General features: G+C 39.3%; 2 protein-coding genes across 2 annotated transcripts in view; one reads left to right on the top strand and one right to left on the bottom strand.

Annotated features, from left to right (window-relative positions):
• Positions 1-6,393: 6,393 nt before the first annotated feature.
• On the top strand, positions 6,394-10,810 carry zgc:113531 (uncharacterized protein LOC541359 homolog). Its single transcript, XM_044367407.1, has 3 exons — positions 6,394-6,936; positions 8,408-8,537; positions 8,762-10,810. The coding sequence occupies exons 1-3, from the start codon at positions 6,580-6,582 to the stop codon at positions 8,950-8,952; spliced, it is 678 nt and encodes a 225-aa protein (XP_044223342.1). The 5' UTR covers positions 6,394-6,579; the 3' UTR covers positions 8,953-10,810.
• Positions 10,811-13,693: 2,883 nt separating this feature from the next.
• The window catches only part of b4galt2 (UDP-Gal:betaGlcNAc beta 1,4- galactosyltransferase, polypeptide 2), a 190,867-nt gene continuing 186,951 nt past the window's right edge, over positions 13,694-17,609 (bottom strand). Inside the window, exon 8 of the mRNA XM_044368852.1 lies at positions 13,694-17,254. Within this exon, the coding sequence (XP_044224787.1) occupies positions 17,104-17,254 (151 nt within the window). The 3' untranslated portion in view covers positions 13,694-17,103. The remainder of the gene's footprint in view (positions 17,255-17,609) is intronic.

Below are 17,609 nucleotides of genomic sequence, written 5' to 3'. Positions count from 1 at the left end.
AATTGTCCTATTGTTCCACAATTCCCAAACCAGTTAGCAACATCTTGACACCAAAAACCTTTGTTGCTCTGCTTTCCATCCCATTTGTAACTGACAGGGGAAGACAATATACCATTTTATGGCACTCTTTGTTAGAGGAAAAAATTACGTAGAGAATGTGAGAGCAGGGCTTTAACCTACTTTCCCATCCCGCCTCTTGGCTGGACAGAAAATCCAAAGTAGTTGTGCTTGTTTAAGACAAGTAAAAAAAATGCTCTTGATCAAGAGAGAAATTGCATTTATTTCTGACATTTATTGAATTTTACATAAATTAATTGTACAAGTGACATGTCTAATGGTTGTTTATGAATCTGGAATTAAACAATTTAGAACTAAACTGCCTTATCAAGACTGTAGCCGTCAAACATTAAGACAGAATGTTTGAAGAGTAAATATATGCTCACAGAACTTGGGTGAAAAATGCAATTCCTGCTGTCTTGTCAGCTGTCATAAGGTTTTTCAGAGAGTGGAATCTGCGGTGAAGTAAACCCTAACCCATACTAAAGCACTACAAAAACCAGTACTACCAAAACCATATTCCTTGTCATTAATCAATGGTGGAATTTGGGGGTTTGAATTTTTTCCAATATTTGTTTAGTTCGCAAAATGACTTTTTTACCATGTTAGGTAATTCAACTAAATACAACTGTACCAAAAGCTGCACGTCAGAGTTGGATTGACTGTGCTTGTCAAACCACTTGGAGAGTGAACTTGTGTGTGTGAGAACTTACACCTACCTTCCTTCCCTGATGGCTCTCTCTTTGAGATTTTGTAGTAACATCCGGACCTCGGCCCTCACCAGCTCTTTGACTACAGGTGGGTCAGCCAGAGGGAGGGGAGTCCCTGCCCTGCTGCTGCTATAGTTTCCACCTTGCCGGCTCCCCTGCCACATCTTGTACCACATCACTGCCTGCAAATGTTACAAGAGTTAGTGAAGACAACTAAAGATATACATTAACACTTTTTCAAGATGTTTAAGACTCATGATGCTGCACCAAGAATGGTATATCTATAAATGAAAACACTTGTAAGAGTGATTTAGTGAACCACTCTCTTCAAGCAGCCCACTTGCAATATTCTGCGAGCAGTGATCCAGACATCCGTCATCCAGCGACTCCCCTGACAGCCTCCCTGACAATATCAGGACTTGTCATGTCTCAAGGAAGGCAGTGGAGGATTATCTTATTTCTTTCAAGTCTCTATGAGTTTAAAACATGATAATCTGTGAAGTAGCAATTATACTGTGTAGCAGTGTGTACTCTCAGTAGTGCAGGTAGGTAAAGGATTCTGTCTTCATATGGCACCGAAGTTGATTTACTAAGAAAAACATCACATTGTTTGAACTCATGGGATCAAGAGGCATTGATGACCAAATTACCTGTACTGTACAGGTATCCTGGGCTGATTAGTCACTTGTAAACAATGCAAATACTATGTGTTTGGACCCAGCTCAGTATATCCTGTTGTATCTGTTTATTTAAATAATAAAAACAATTAAAAATATATGAGATAAAAATATAACTGGCACAAAAATCTCAATAAAAAAAGAATACCACCCAAACTTTTACCCAAACTTTGTTTTAGTTTTCCCATTTATTTTATGGGACTATGCTGCAATCTATTTTTTGCTTCACTTTTTATTAGTAAAATCATTATCAGAGCTATCCTTGTTGCAAGAAGACCTTGTTTACTGTAAATTGCAGTGAACAGTTGACCTTGTCTCCTTGGAGGAGGAAGCAACACAACTTTTGGATCTGTGGGGACATCAAATCTGAGTGAAACTCTTTTCTAACAAACATATTTTCTTTCTTTCTTTACCTCTTGCTGTCACTGTCACCCCACGTTATCATGCTTTCGCATAATTTTAGGTTTGTAACCGAAACACACAGGCAACAGAATGAGCACAGTGACTTTTATGTTATCCATGTCATTAGACAAACAGCCCCGTGTGCAGCGCTTGTAATTTTGCTGGGATTATGACCGCAGATCAAGGATTTGTAAAAAAAAAAAATGTGAAAAAGGTCAGTCTTTATGCGTGACTTCCTCACTGTGAGCCGGTAGAACAGCTATGTGTTCAGGATCATAGATGTACTTTTCAATTTGTTTTCTGCAGCTGTACACAACTATGTGTGCTATAAACAAAAAAGTCCAGGACAACCACAATGTAACAGCCAATGGGAAATTACACACAGAGAGAAAGAGACAAGGGGAATGGGAGAAAGTGACAAAGTTTGCATATAAGTAGTTGTGTGTGTGTGTGTGTACATGTGTCTGTGAAGTCTGGATACCATTAACACCTCCACACCTGTTGCCTGTCAATCATGTCTGTCCCCTTTCAGTCAAAACTTCACTTAAAAGGAATACACTGGAGGATGTTTAACATGTGGCTTTTTTTTCCCACTCATACTCCAGCATTCACACAATATATTAAATACACACATACACAGCCCTTTTCACTCACTTTGGCTTCCTCTGTCTGTCTTTGGGTGTTGAGGTGTTTATGTTACAGGATTCATGGCTCACTGGCTAACAAGTTGTTCCTGGATTATTTTTTTTCCCTCACCTTCCCTCTGCTGTCAGACTGTTGATCTCATCCAGGAGCTATTTTAAGGGAGTACCGTTGTGTTGAAACCTGTCAGTTAAAGAACCGACTAGGAATTGTTATGTTGAATTATTTAAAATGGGCTTTAGAATACATTTAACTTAAATGACTCATTTTCAATCAGCGTAGAAAGAAAGAACGAGTGTAGACGGAGGTGCAGAGAGATTGGCCTTGTAAGGAGACATGAAAAGAGAGGCTAATATTCTCTCTGATCTAACCGCCGTACACTATGGAGACCTTGATCGAGGGAGGAACTGTGGTACTGAGGAATGGAGGAGTCGCCTGCAGATCAACTATTACTTTTCACAGTGGCTCACAGAGGGATGGAATTCATTACATGGCTGCAAGGGAAACAGACAGGGACAGAGCACAGAGGAAAAAAAACTAAACAAGAAAGACATGGAGATAGGCAGACACGGAGAGGGGGAAAAAAAAGGAAAAGGAAAAGAGGAAGCGATCTGAACCTGCATGCACTAGCCTGAGAGTTGAATAAGGCGCTCTGTGCTTTGCTTTTTTTTTCTTTTTTTTTTCCTGGAAATTTCTTAAAGCTCTCAGCCTAAGTCTTCCTTTCCGTCTGGAGGCTTTACACCCAGCAGCTGCATACGCTGGAGGTGAAAATATATCAGAAAAATACTGAAAGTCACACTCACAAGCACGCGATACACATACATACAGTATACGCACACGCACACACACTCACGCACACTTATTTTCTCTGACTGATACACACATGCAGATACTCACAATCGAGTCAAAGAATTTGTGTTGCTAACGGTCTTATCAACAGTTGAGGATTAGCCTCTTTAACCCTGTTATACCGACCCCCTGACTCACTAAGCTTACTGGGCCTCTTTCTGTGTGTAAATGTGTGTGTGTGTGTGTGTGCAGATGGGAATGTGTCTGTACTGTAGATGAGTTGAATTAGTCTGCATCATTATGATTCGATTTTGTAACATAAAAGGACACTTAGGTTGATTATTTAATTGTGAATTGAATATATTTGAGTCCTTGAGGGTCTGTGCATGTCTGTGTGAGTGTGCGAAAGAGAGAGAGTTGTGCTTTTGCTTTCATGTGAAAAGTAGTTTGTGCCTGATTTGTAGTTGTCACACGCGAACTGTCACAAAAGCAACATGTGGTAAGCTTCAACATGTCATGGTTTGAAAGTTGAGACAAACTGTCCAAGTATTTTTCTGGTCCGCTGGCTCACTGCAGGCGGAGAGATGATAGCATCTACAGATGGAGAGATTTCGATGCAGAACAAACATGACGGAGGAAAAAAGAGAAAGGATGGCAGAAAGTAGGAGAGTAGAAAAGCAAAGAAGAAAGATGGAATGAGGAGAGATTGGTGGTATGAGAAAGGAGAGATGCAGGGTGTGTACACCATGTGAGAAAACAGCATATACAGAGATGTTTATATCCCACAGAAACTGCTGATAAGAGGGATAACTACAGATTTGACCTTAAGTGCATATGGTATGACCTAATTTATGTAATTCAGCTTGAGAGGAATGTTCTCTCAGTAGACAAGGCCACATGTCCACACATTTGAGCCATTTTCAATGCCCTTAGTCTCAGTTTAAGACCATTTTATTTGACTCTGTTTTCATTCAGTCACCCTTTTTTCCCTTTGATATGTTTTTTCCCCCAAGATTATCTAGAAATTGAATTTAACACCTTAATCTTGACCTAGATTTGGCCTGTTTTATGAGGTGTGTGACACTATAGGTTCCACCTTAGCTTGGGATTTCTCATCAGCCCTGCAAATTTTTCTTGGGCGGGGTGATTTTACCCAAGCTTCTAGAGTGCTTTCCATGCTAGGGGCTTTGGGGCCGAGAGTTTAGCTGGCCTTGAGTAAATATTGATGTCTGTCTGGCTCACATTTGGACTTCACGGCGGCACAGTGATAGTTTACCCACATTTCACTTTTATTAGGGAATCTGGGGATTGTAATTACTGAGTTTATGCAGCAGAACTAACCTACTTACACAAAATAACACCAGACTTCTTAAATTGTTTGGCCAGGAGTGATGTGCATTTTTTTGATTCAATCTGAGACTAAGTATAAAAGGAAATTTTGTAGGTTGTGTGGTTCTCTTGTGGTGGGATCATACTAAAAACAGACCCAATGTATTTTAATTACTTGAAAGGATACAAGAGGACATCAGAAAGTGTGAAAAATGAGAATGATGAAACATGCTTCACTCACTGAATTTGAAAGGGAATGTTCCATCTAAAAAGCTGGGTAGCAACATTTTGCCTGAAGAAATAATGATAAAAAATACATTACATTCATAAAAACCCCCTCACCTCAGCATGCACCTCTGTGTACATGTCAACCAGGGAGTTGCCAAGTGCTGCATGAATCTTTGGCAGCTCTGACCCAGGAGCATGCTCAGCAATCAGGCTCCACAGGGACTGACCAGGGGACCAAAGCTGGTTTCTATCGGTAGACTGCATATGTGCGGGAGTCTATGGGTGAAGAAATAGAAAGAAACTGTGATGAAATAACAATAAACACCAAATTAGGGGAGATGAAGGAGTATGAGGATATTTGTTCAATGCATGAAGCTACTTGTTGGACAAAAATAAGTGATGGAGTACTTTTACTCAAGTACTGTACTTACTGTGAGTAGAAATGTGAGGCACTTGTACTTAACCTGAGTATTTCTGTATTAGTACATTACCCTCTACCTGCACTTTACAACATTTAAAAGGGAAATATTTACTCCTCTATATTCATCTGACAGCTGGAGTCACTTTGCTGATTAAAATTTTACACATAAAGGAGTCTAACAAAAACACTTTAATAGATTAAACTGCCCAACAGTATACAAAGTAGTTAAAAACAGCTCTACCCTGACCAGCTAGAACAGTAAAGTAAAATGATCAGTAATAATTGATCCAATAATATAATTCACTTAGTACACTAAGTTAGCCTTAGACAAGATTTGAGGACTTTATTTGTAATGGAGTAACGTTCATTTTAACCGTTTCACTGTTGTATTGTTACTTTTATTTAACGCTAAGTACAGTATCTGAATAGTTCTTCCACTACTGACTAAAGCCCATAATATTAGCAGGTTACTAAGGTTTCAGACACACTGTTTAACTCACTAAAATGCACTTTGCAACTGTAAATTAACGCTAATTGACCGGAAGAAGTAGAAAGCTAACGTTAGTAGTAGGAAGATTAGCTAGCGTCCTGACCAACTCTAGACGTTACACCAAATGTTTCACACAAAGTGACGTGTTCATATGGCATATTTCTGACATTGACCATAAAACGATACAGCTGTTTGTGTAACACACGGGAAAGGTTTATAAAATGTGTTTTCTGTGTTGCTAAAGAGGAGAAAACTCTCACCTCAACTTGTATCTGGCACGGCTGTGGTATCCAGGGCAAACATTCCAGTTGCTATGGGGGAATTATCGCGAGATCTGTTGGAACTGTCAACGGTAGAATAAATATGGGTTTACTTTTTCCTCATTATTATTATTTTTATTTTTGATGATGTCGCAATAAAATGCAAAACACAATGTGACAAATTAGACTAAATACATACTATATATTACTTGTAGACTCAAATCATTACCAACAATGAACACACTACTATCTGTGTTCTTGTAAAAGTCTGAACTACTGCAGTCTACTTCAAGATGTTAAACTGGTGGTTACGACCAAATATTCAGCTGAAACTGGCGTGTGAATTCTCAGAGAGGCAGTGAATATTTCCCTCTCCATGCCCCCCCATCCTCCACCCCCTTCCGGGCTTTCTGCAGAAGTGTGCGCTGCCCCAGTAGACCGCTTTGGAAGGAGTACAGAGGTAACGTCAAGGATTTTGCGCCCAGTAACAATGTAACAAACTATTTTGTGCACTTATAATCTGTCCACAAAATCCTAGTGTTTGTTAACTGTTTGGAGAATCATCAGGTAAATCATGGCAAGAGTTTTCAGTGAGCGCCTCTCCTTGGAGCGCAGAATACGCACGGCCGTTTTGGCACTACTGCTTTGCGCACAGGCCGGTGTTGGCTTCTCAGTCGCCGGGCAGCAAGAGAGCACTTGCGAGGCCAACGGCAGCATATACTACGTGGGGGAATGGTATTTTCTGGACTCTGATCACTGCACCCAGTGTGAGTGCACCGCTGAGGGCTCCGCGTGTGCCCGCACTGAGTGCACCTCTCTCCCGGCTGCATGCATCCATGTCAGCCACTACCCCACCGACTGCTGCCCCAGGTGCGAGAAGATCGGGTGTGAGTACCGAGGAGTGGTGTACGAGCTGGGGCAGAACTTCCAGGTGAGTCTGGAAGCACTGACACATGGCAGTAGAGCTTGAACAATTAGTCGATAGAAGGATAATTCATTTTGATATTTTGATGGCTGATAATGCTTAAGTAAAAATGTGAAAATTTGCTGTTTTTCTTTCTCTTATATGATAGCGAATGGATATATTTGAGATTTTGGCTTTTGGTGGACAAGACAAGACATTTGAAGACAACATCTTGTATTCGGAAACTATGATGGACATTTTTTTCACAAAATAATTAATAATTATTTAATTATTTATTTATTTTAAATAATCATTCGTTGCAACCCTACATGACAGGTTGCAAAATTGGAATGGTCAGTGTTGGTCTCATGCATGACAACTGCATCAATACATAAGGCATTGAGATATGTTGAAATTACTAATTGTCTTTTTTAAAATTTGAACCAGAATATAGACAAAATATCCCCTAGATATCCTACACAGTATCATATACAACACAATTTCTTTTTGTGAAATACTGAATACTTTCACCTTTTCAGTCATATAGAAAGCTCCAAGTAACAGTCCAAAAGAAAAAACAAATCACCTTTTTGATTGAACTGATCATAACTCATGTCCACACTAACGCTGTAATCTGTGATGAGGCATCATGAGAAAATATTGTTTCATTCTAAGGGGTTACAAGTCAAAAAGGTTGGGAATCACTAATTTACTGTAGGGTGTAGTTTAGTTTTGCCATTATTGGCAGAGTGCAAAATTACAGAAGTTGGCTGCAGGCCCCTCTGTTTTTATAGGGGGCCTCCACATTACCACTGAGTCGAAACTGTCTGCACCATCTCCAAATGAAAAACTACTTGTAAAGGTTCTCAAGTCAATAATCATTTTTAGAAACATTTAAAATGTCACTGCAAAGCTATGAACTACAGTTCTGTAGACTTTATCTGCTGTATAAGACGAATATCCAACTGGAATATTATAGGAATACCACAAATTACTGTACTGTACTGTTGTTGTGTAAACCTTGGATCTCTTTGTTTCATGCAGGTCCCATCCTGTTCTCTAACTACTGCTTCCAGTCATTTCAATGAGTAATCATCCACAATACTTTCTAATAAACTTATACCTATAACACAGTCTTCCCTACATGTACTTACTATGTGTGTAACTGTATGATAATAAGCCCATATACATCTCTTTCAGTGTATTTCTTTCCAAAACTCTCTCTCACATTATGGTATGTTGGTATGTAACTTGAGTACTCAGTGGGGAATTAGAGGTAAATGGCGCCCCCCTTTGAGATGGCATGAGGAGGTCTCGGTGCTGGTTAGAAATATGACACAGCGATGTGCCATTCGTCTGCTCAGTATCAACAAATAGTTCACATTATGAACTTTTTCTCACTTTTTTGTGATCCATGTAGAGTCTCACTCTGTTTGTGTGTGTGTATGTGTGTGTGTGTGTGTGTGTGTGTATGTGTGTGTGTGTGTTTGTTTCCCAGCCATCAGAATGTGAGCAGTGCACTTGTGACAGTGATGGCATCGCCCGCTGTCTAGTTGCAGATTGTGCCCCTCCACCATGTGTCAACCCTGTCTACCAGCCTGGGAAATGCTGCCCTGAATGCAAGGAGGGTAAGTTGAAATGATAAATATAAAGTAGAAAAGTCATTCTAAGTTGAAAAAAACAAATATACATGAAAGGCCTCTCAAGAGGTTCAACGGGACATTTATCATCTCAGTTGTTGAAGCACTCTCAACTGTAACACAATGGTGTCCACTTGACTTAATGTGCTTACCTGTTTGTAATATCTGTTCAGCTGCAAGTACACTCACCTCTGTTGCCCATCTCCCTCCAGGTCCAAACTGCTACGCTGATGCATCACGCAGCCAGGTGATTCCTGCAGGAGAGCCTGTCTGGGTTGACTCCTGCACCAAATGTCGTTGTCATGATGGCCAGGATGCAGGCTACTGGGAGGGAAACCGTGTCGCCACCTGTTCCCGCCTCAAAAACTGTACCCCCGAACAAGCATCCACCCAGCAAAACTGATTCTCTCTGCTCTGGTTCTCTCTGGTATCTTAAAATCACAATCCTTGATGGCTGATCAGCTATACACCATCCATCCTTACTGACGTGCTACACCCTCCTGTGCCTCAGAAAATGTCAGCGGTCTGACCAAACATAAAGGATCGTCTGCAGCAACAAAAAATCTACTTCTTGGGAACAGAATGTAACAAGAACCAAAGAAGGTATTTTAAAAATGCCACAGGCCATCAGAGCAGATCAGCTACCAATCCACAAGGATTATGCATCCAACATTTCTGCTACTGTGGTGAAACCCATTGAATTTGTCATTTTGGTGGACATTGCCGGCCCATCATCAGGCCTTACTTGCTCTGCATATCATAAAGAAGGACAAAATTATGAAAAGGACAGATAAGACTTCAATCGTGTCAGCTGAGAAGATAAATTCTAGTCCTTGAAAACAACTGCAAACAGTAAAATTAGGAAGGAAAACAGGACTAAAACTCTATACACTTAAAAATATAGACTACAGTTTTGATGCTTGTTTTAGTAGAACCTCAAACACCCACAAATGTTGTTCCTAATGTCTTTACTTCTACCTAGGAATCCAAATCTGACAGGAACCAGAAAAAAACTAGACCTTTGAAAATGGAGCCCACCATCGATATTTTATGTTTAATCTACTTGTACACCATTTCTTCAAAAAGGTTAACTAGATTCAGTTTTTTTTTTTAAATACATGTTTTTGGACATTTTTTACTTTAATGGAGAGCTGATAGTGGAGAAGCAGACTGGAATTAAGGGGAGAGAGTGAGAGGTATGAAATGCAACAAGGGGAGGTGAACCGGGGACGTTGGAGTTATGTGACATACGCTGTAACCATTCGGGTCCCAGGGCGCTCCATCTGTTTGTTATTTGAGAGAAAGTAGTGAGCTTTAATAAACCTTACTTACCCAGAAGGTTTTTTTTTTTTTTAATTTTAAGACACCTGCTTTGGGAAACGACTAGCAACATAACAAAGCCAATGAGATTATTGGATGATAAGACAGTGTAACTGACCTGTCACAGACTGATGCAGCACCAAAATGTATGCACAGCGGTGATGTAATATAGACTAGGAAATGGCTTAGCAAAGCAATAAACGATTTTGTAACTGTTCTATAAATTTTGTTCTTCAATTTCTATGCTAATTGAAGTATAATGTAGGTGACTATGGCCTAACATATGACTGTACAGTAGCTGTAGACACAGGCAGTATTTGAAAACAGGGTTTCATTTAATAGACAGCTACTTGTGCATGTACACTGTAGAGCAGGAAAACCAATCTGTAATTTACTGCTTCATTTTTTCACAAGAAAGAATGTGTAGCCTTTCATGAAAACAACCTTTCTTCTAATTTCCACTATTATCAAAGTGTACAGTTACCATTTACCGTTTTTAAAAATCAAAGTGTAAGATGAAATGTAGCATGAAGTTCATATCGTTCATATGCAGTCGCCCTTCATACATAGTTATTTGTCATCATCTATCACTTGAATCATGAGGGACCTCTGTATGAAAACCAAAAGTAATTATGTGTTATTTTATGTTTATGTGCAGTACTGCTGCTGCATGAAGTATACCATAACTGACAAGCTGACACGACTGTTTCACTACCGTAATTATTCTCCCTGAGTCTTGGAATTAAGCTTAAACTTTAAGGTTCATGAACCCCTGTCAAATTAATTCCTGATAATGATAACAAACCAATGTAAAGTGCAGTTACAATTGACTAACTGAAACAAAAGGGAACTGATGTCGATCACACCACCAAATCATGCTGTGTAATACTACATGTACTGTAAAATATTCCAAATTAAATCACCTTTCCATGTCCATTAAATATCCCCGACTGTGTGTTTTGTCTTGAGTCGGTCTTTCCATTTTAAATGAACAATTTGCTGTTTTGAGAACAGTTTGGTTTCTGTCTGAGAAGACACCATCCTGATTTCCCTGCAGAGCTTTTCTGTTGACAGTTTGGGACCAGTGCTCCCTGCAAAACAATAAAAGAATAAGACAGCTAGAACTACTGTTGCAGCTTTGAAGGTATGTTATTGGGAAGGTGAGAAAATTAAAGACTGCAGAAGTCAAGACAGATTCAGTCCACAATTTAGCTCACTGAGTCACTGGGACTACACAGCCAGAACAGAAGCAGTTTTGTTTGGATTGTCATGGCAACAGCAGACAGGGCACAGAGTGGCCAATAACCGTCAACATTACATTAAAAAACTGGGATTACCTCAGTCTGAAGGTGAAGTTGCCATTCATTGCATACATTTTCTTAGCCATGGCATTAAGAGATGGGCTTAAGGGATGGCACTGTCAGTCTTTGATCCAGATTGAAATACCTATATCCATCCAATATTGCATGGATAGCCATGAAACTGCTATGACATTCATGGTACCCACAGGATAAATCTTTATGGCTTGAGATCCACTGAACTTTCCTCTAGCACCACTAGCAGCTCAAAGTTTTCACATATGCTGTGAAATATGTCAACATCTGCCAGATGGATTGGCAAAAATGTTTGTACAGACATCGTTCACAGATTATATGTCCTAATGACTTTGGTAATCCACTTACTTTTCCTGTAGCACCACCATGAGGTTCACATTTGTAGCTCTGAGTGAAATGTCCCAACAACCATTGGATGAATTGCCATGATGTATTCACTTTTCATGATCAGGTAAATATTTAAATTTTCCCAATACTTTGGTTTATGACCAAATAATGTCAAAGTTAATGACATTCCCATCAGCCTCAGGTGCACTTTGAGTTTAGCGCTAATTAGCTTAAACTAAGATGGTAAACATGGTAAACATTGTAGCTGCTGAGTATTTAGCCCAAAGCACTGCTGTGCCAAAGTACAGGCTCACAGAGATGCTACCATAGCAGTAAATTTAATCTTGTTTTAAATTACATTTTTTAGGCAGATGATTTTGTCTTAAGTTTTTTCAGGTGCATTTTTGGGGTTCACTGTCTTGCTTAAGGACACACTGACACCTGGCCAGGAAGAGCTGAGGATCAAACCAACGACCTTGCGATTCATGGCCAGCCCACTCCACCACCTGAGCTACAGCCGCTCTCATTCATCTGCCAGACTTGAGTTTGACAACCACTGTATTGTTAAGTAACCTAGAGGAAAATATAATTATACAAGAATAATACATGTATGCACATAGTAAAAAAAACTGACAACACCATCATACAATCTTTAACCAGCAGATTTATTGATTGTATAGAAAAAGTAGGTTTGATATGACATAATGCATTCTATATAAGATAACATTTTCAACATTCAATGTACAAAAAAAAAACATAGCTAGAGATACAGTAAATTTTTAAAAATGCCCACAGGCCTGAAAGTCCTGTCTGCTCTCTGCAGCAGACGAGCAAAAAATACATTTGAAAAACCGTTTCAAATACTTAACCACCTGAGGTGTGCTTGACAACTGCAACGGCCTCAAAAGCCAAAGTACTGAGAGTCTATTAAGAAACATCAAGCACTCCTCGTGGTTGTTCTGGTTCTCAAGTAAAAGAAACGTTTCAAATACTTTTCCTAAAGTTTCTGTTGCTGATCTTTACATCTATAGCCCACATTACTGTTTATACACACTGGGGCAATGCCTCTGCCTCCACATCCATACATTTTTTCCATTAATTAGTCACTCTTCAGCTTATACTTTCTATCTGATCTCATAAAAGGTTGCTTGTAATTAATCAGAGTAGCCTTGATGAAATTGATTTTAATTGTAATACTGAACCAGGAAAATCCAAGCAGCTGTCATTTTATCAGTTGTCTGGTTATATGGATTTTAAATGAATAGGTGAATATGAGGCAAAAGATGAAGAATGAATCTATTTGGACATAAAGCAGAAAAAAAACATGATATACTTTCTTCTTCTTCTTCTGAGAATTATATAAGAGGATCAATACCACATCATTTCCGTATGGTAAATATGAAGCAACAGCCAGCTAACTTAGCTTAGCATGAAGACTGGAAACAATGGGACACTGCTAGCTAGTCTGGCTCTGTCCAAAGGTAACAAAATCTGTCTACAAGCAACTGTAAAGATCACTAAATATAATTATATAATTCAATTATATAACAAATATATCTTGTTTGGTTAATCTGTACAAAAAACAAGTACAAAAACTTTGAGCCGCCACTGGTTTCCTGGCAAGACTTGGATGACAGTTGGCGCATAACCTCCTGTAAAACCACCACTTGCTTTTTTTACACCACAGTTTTGGTACAGATTAAACATATAAGAAATAACATGTTAATTGGTGAGCTTTAGAGGAGCTGTTAGGTGGATTTTATTACTTTTGCTCATAGCAAGGCTAGCTGTTTCCCCCATGGATGTATAAACAGAACTGGAAACAGCATCGGAGGTGGGGCTCCATTCATTCCTATGAAAGTTGCTCAGTGGCACATGAAGCCAAAAAAGTTTGACTTCTTCCACATAGCTCCCACATCTGTGGGGCCCATAGAGCAAGTGCACTAACGACTTCTGCTGGCCGAGTCAGCTACTTCTGGTTTAGCCCTCCGGCTAACTTGAATGGAAATAAAAGAAATCATGTGACTCTTCTAGACTTTCCAATCGGACCAATTGGATCAAATTCTGATAATGAAAAAAGTCTTTTTGCAGTGGTTCTGACGCTAAAAAAAAATGTATCTGCTGATTTACAGACGTTTCTTTCACAATGTAAGTCTATGGGAAAAAGTCTTTTTGGGCCCAATAGCATCATGTGATGTTGTAATTACACAGTTTGGCCACTATGTCAAATTGGCGTCAAAGCCTGGCACTGTCTCTGGGGGCTTGGTTTTCTCCTGTCTCCAGTCTTCATGCTAACATAAGCTAACTGGCTAATGGCTGTAACAGTAAGCTCGACATTTACAGATATGAGAGTAATATTAATATGTCAAACTATTCCTTTAAAACATTTTTATCACCTCATATCCCACTTTAAAACAGTGGCTTGTCAAATATTGTAGAGGCGGAGGAAACTGTATTGCACAGAGTAAGCTGTAAACAGTATAGAGGAGAGATTGTATTGACCTCTCCATGTGCAGTGTGACTACTGAGGATACTGAAACTCACACCAGGAGAGTATAACAGCAGGGAGGGTGAAGTGGAAAAAGAGAATCTGATGAAGTGGGGGACAGAATGAAAAACAAAGGGGGAGACAGAGATTCACCAATGGGGATGTGTTCTGTAAGGGAGAGAATAGATGGAAAAGTAAAGATACAGTGACTGGCATAGACTCAGAAACACAAAGAGAGGCCCTGTCGATATCTATTGAAAGAAGAAACGCTCTTGTGAGACACAGCTGTGCCTGAAGTGGGCCCACCGCAAAGCACAACAGTGTGCCATTGACACATAGAGCCTTGACTGGCAGAGTAAGAAAGAAAAGGCAATGAAAGGGGAGACGATGCAAAAAATAGGGAAGACTGTGAATGTGTGTCTGGGAGTGTGTGATGAAGAGAGACGCAATCATACCTTCCAACAAGCCTGAGGCGAAGATAATGAAGAGCCAAACAGATGGGAACATTTTTGCCTCAAGGCTGATCAGGATAAGGCCAACAATACGCAATTTTCGCCAGGATAAAAGCCCAAATTTGCTCTGCATGATACAAAATCCAAACAGCACACGAATCTTCAATATGTTAGCTGTCTGATGCAAATGTAGGAAGTAGGAAATGTGTTGTGTAGGTTTTTCATTCTTTAAAATGTTTGTGAAATCTAACTATCTTACTCATATTAAAACACACATCATACCCCCGAAAAAGAATGAGATGTGAATTAAAGATAATACAAATAACCTTCCCAGCCCCTTAGTTAAGATAATTACTGAAGGCATCAGTTTGGTATTTAGGCGTCAGCATCAAAAGTAGATACAAGGAGGAACAAAACAAAGGGAGAAGAATGATGAATTAGATGTATCAAAGCATAAAACAGTCAAAGGCTTCAATATGATAATGGAGGGAATCATAATCAGATATTTGGTTATTTTATCTGTCACAAAGGGAAACTTTATGAAACTCATCAAACAATAAACAGTTTTAAAATTCAAACAGTTTCAGTAAAAAAATGTAACTCTGAATGTTTGATTCATTAAGCCCATCACCTCTGAAGTCTGAAAGTATGATAAAATAGATTACCATATAAAACTGACATCTGATGATGATGATGATAAATTCTGAAGCAGCAATAGAAACGTCAATCAAACTGCTCAAAGAATAATGTCTCATTACTGCCTTAAAATTCACAATTTCCACCAGCAGGAGAGTACGACTTTATAATTTCCTCCTCCCGGATATGATAGTCTTTTTCTTAAATATTGAGAGAAACAGATAGCGGGAAAATGGTATAGTAATAGTATTAATAGAGTTTTAGTGACTTGTGATAATTTTAAAAAATCTGACTTTCAGGTTTTATCATAGGCTAAAAAATGACCTTGAAAAGGCATTTCTTCTCACAAGAGTCAGCTTTTGTTCCCACAACTTCCTGCCTACAAAAACATGAGCCATGAGTCTATCCTGACAGCTCATTTCTGATATTTATCCCTCTGTGCTCCTAAATATGTTCAGAAAATAGATTATATGTCAATTCTTCTAATAAAAAAGTGCATATATTGACTTAAACAAATCCTTACCCTAAAGACCAATGAAGAAGCCCATTTGCATCTTTTATATTTTTGCAGAAACAACAAAAAAGGATCTTTAATGCACAGATCACCATAATTAACCTTCATCTTTCTTCAAGTGGAGTGAAAAAACATTAAGTTTCCAGAAACCTAACCTCCAATATGTGCCACATGGGGTTAAAATCATAACTGAGCTGTCAGTATATATCTGGCTTGTTGTCTTCAGTTCCTCAATCTGATATCAATCGCATTCCCAAGGTAGTTCTAGCAAACTGCATTCAGCACCGGAGAAAACTTTTCATATCTTGCAGAACTTCTACGTCACTCCAATAAATCCGTTTCTGAAGTTTTAGTTTATATATAAAAAAGAGAACAAAAACAGAGTTCTCAGGTGTTTGTTGCTGTTGACGATGATCAAACACGTTTCATCAGCGTGTCCCAGCGTTGGTTTTAGTCTTCTGCGGTAGATGCAGGCACAATACACATTCATTAATTGATACCGGAGGATTTGATTGAGTAATTAGATCCAGACAGGTGACTCCCTGACAAAAAAACACGTAAATATGTGAACTGTCCAATATCAGCATTTTTAAAGATAAGAGTCAGCTGATATCTTTGATATGCAAACTATCTGATACAATTCAATGGACCATCACTGCATGTCATCATGTTATGTCACTTAGCCTCAAATGGAAAACCTTCTTCTACCAACCATCACTGTAAATGCTTGGAAGGTGACGTCTTTGATGGCGTTTGTAAGGTTCGCTACGCACCAGGTCCATTTCTTTTCCTGATATTTCATTTCCCAACCAGCAGGTACCACATCTTGTATCCATTTGTCACTCACATTGTCTTAGTATCCATGTGGTAAGCTCATTTTTCTCATGGCTACAGTCATTGGTTTTTATGACCTTGGACGCTGTCCGGAGTTTCGGAAAAGGCCTTGAAAACTTTCCAAAGTTTCAAAGAATGTTATCATCTCATCTCTAATCTCTCAGCAATACTTCCTGTCAACATCCCCTGTCAATATGCCATTGGATGTCCTCCAGTTCACTGTTTGTTAATAGAAAGCCTCCAAGTTTCAGCTCCAAGTTGGATGCCAACCTTTGTTAGTGACTGATATTTCAACTTTGGTCCCCACTTTTGAATTCTGAAGTAAAGGTAGGAGGTGTGAAGCCTGCCATTGGCTGTTTGAAAAAAGTCGTAGGTGGAAAGAGCCTGAGTCCTGGTTACAGAAATGGCAAGCTGAAATCTCAAAGAAACAGAGAAATGGGTAAAGAAGAGGAGAGAGAGAGAGAGACTATGGTGTGCTTGTGACTTTTCCCTCTCTCCTCCACTCCCACATCTGTCCAAATGTCTAGGATATGTCTTCTCTTTATTTCCATCCATGAAGCTCTCCTCAAACTCATCTTTTTCCCCTCTCTTGACTGAAATCAATGGGCATCCTCCTCCTCTTCTTCTTCTTCTCTGTCACTCTCTCTTTTTAGCCCTTAATAGGCCTAGGTGGCGGTTTGCCGATCTCCACGGAGATATTTGTGTAGAGAGGGTACCTCTTGACCTGAACCACTCTGTAGGTCAGAGAACTGATGCCGTCCTTTTTCATTGTGTTCTTCGTGTTCTGAATTTTATTGAATCTGGCGGGAGAGACAGAAAGAAACAGAGAGGGATGGGAGAAAGAGAAAGGGAAATGAGGAGACAATTAGATTCAAATCAGTGCAAATAGAAAAGAAATAAAAGTGCCACAGCTTCAAGGTAAATGCTTTTCTTCTATATCAGTACACATTTGTGCATCAATGTGTGGTTTTATTGCTAGGACACAGGTTTGGGGAGTTGTGTGTTCATATTAACCATTGGGACATGCAGATAATTACAGGACTGCGCTGTGGGCTAGGAAGCAGAAATCACCATCTTTTCTGGGGGCTTGTTTTACTTTAGAGAAGAGGAACAAACTCATAAAGCAATGTTAAGGTGCAAGAATCAAGTATGAAG

This window comes from Thunnus albacares, chromosome 12 (assembly GCF_914725855.1).
Source record: "Thunnus albacares chromosome 12, fThuAlb1.1, whole genome shotgun sequence".
Lineage (NCBI taxonomy): Eukaryota > Metazoa > Chordata > Actinopteri > Scombriformes > Scombridae > Thunnus > Thunnus albacares.
This window is presented reverse-complemented; position numbering and strand designations above follow the sequence as displayed.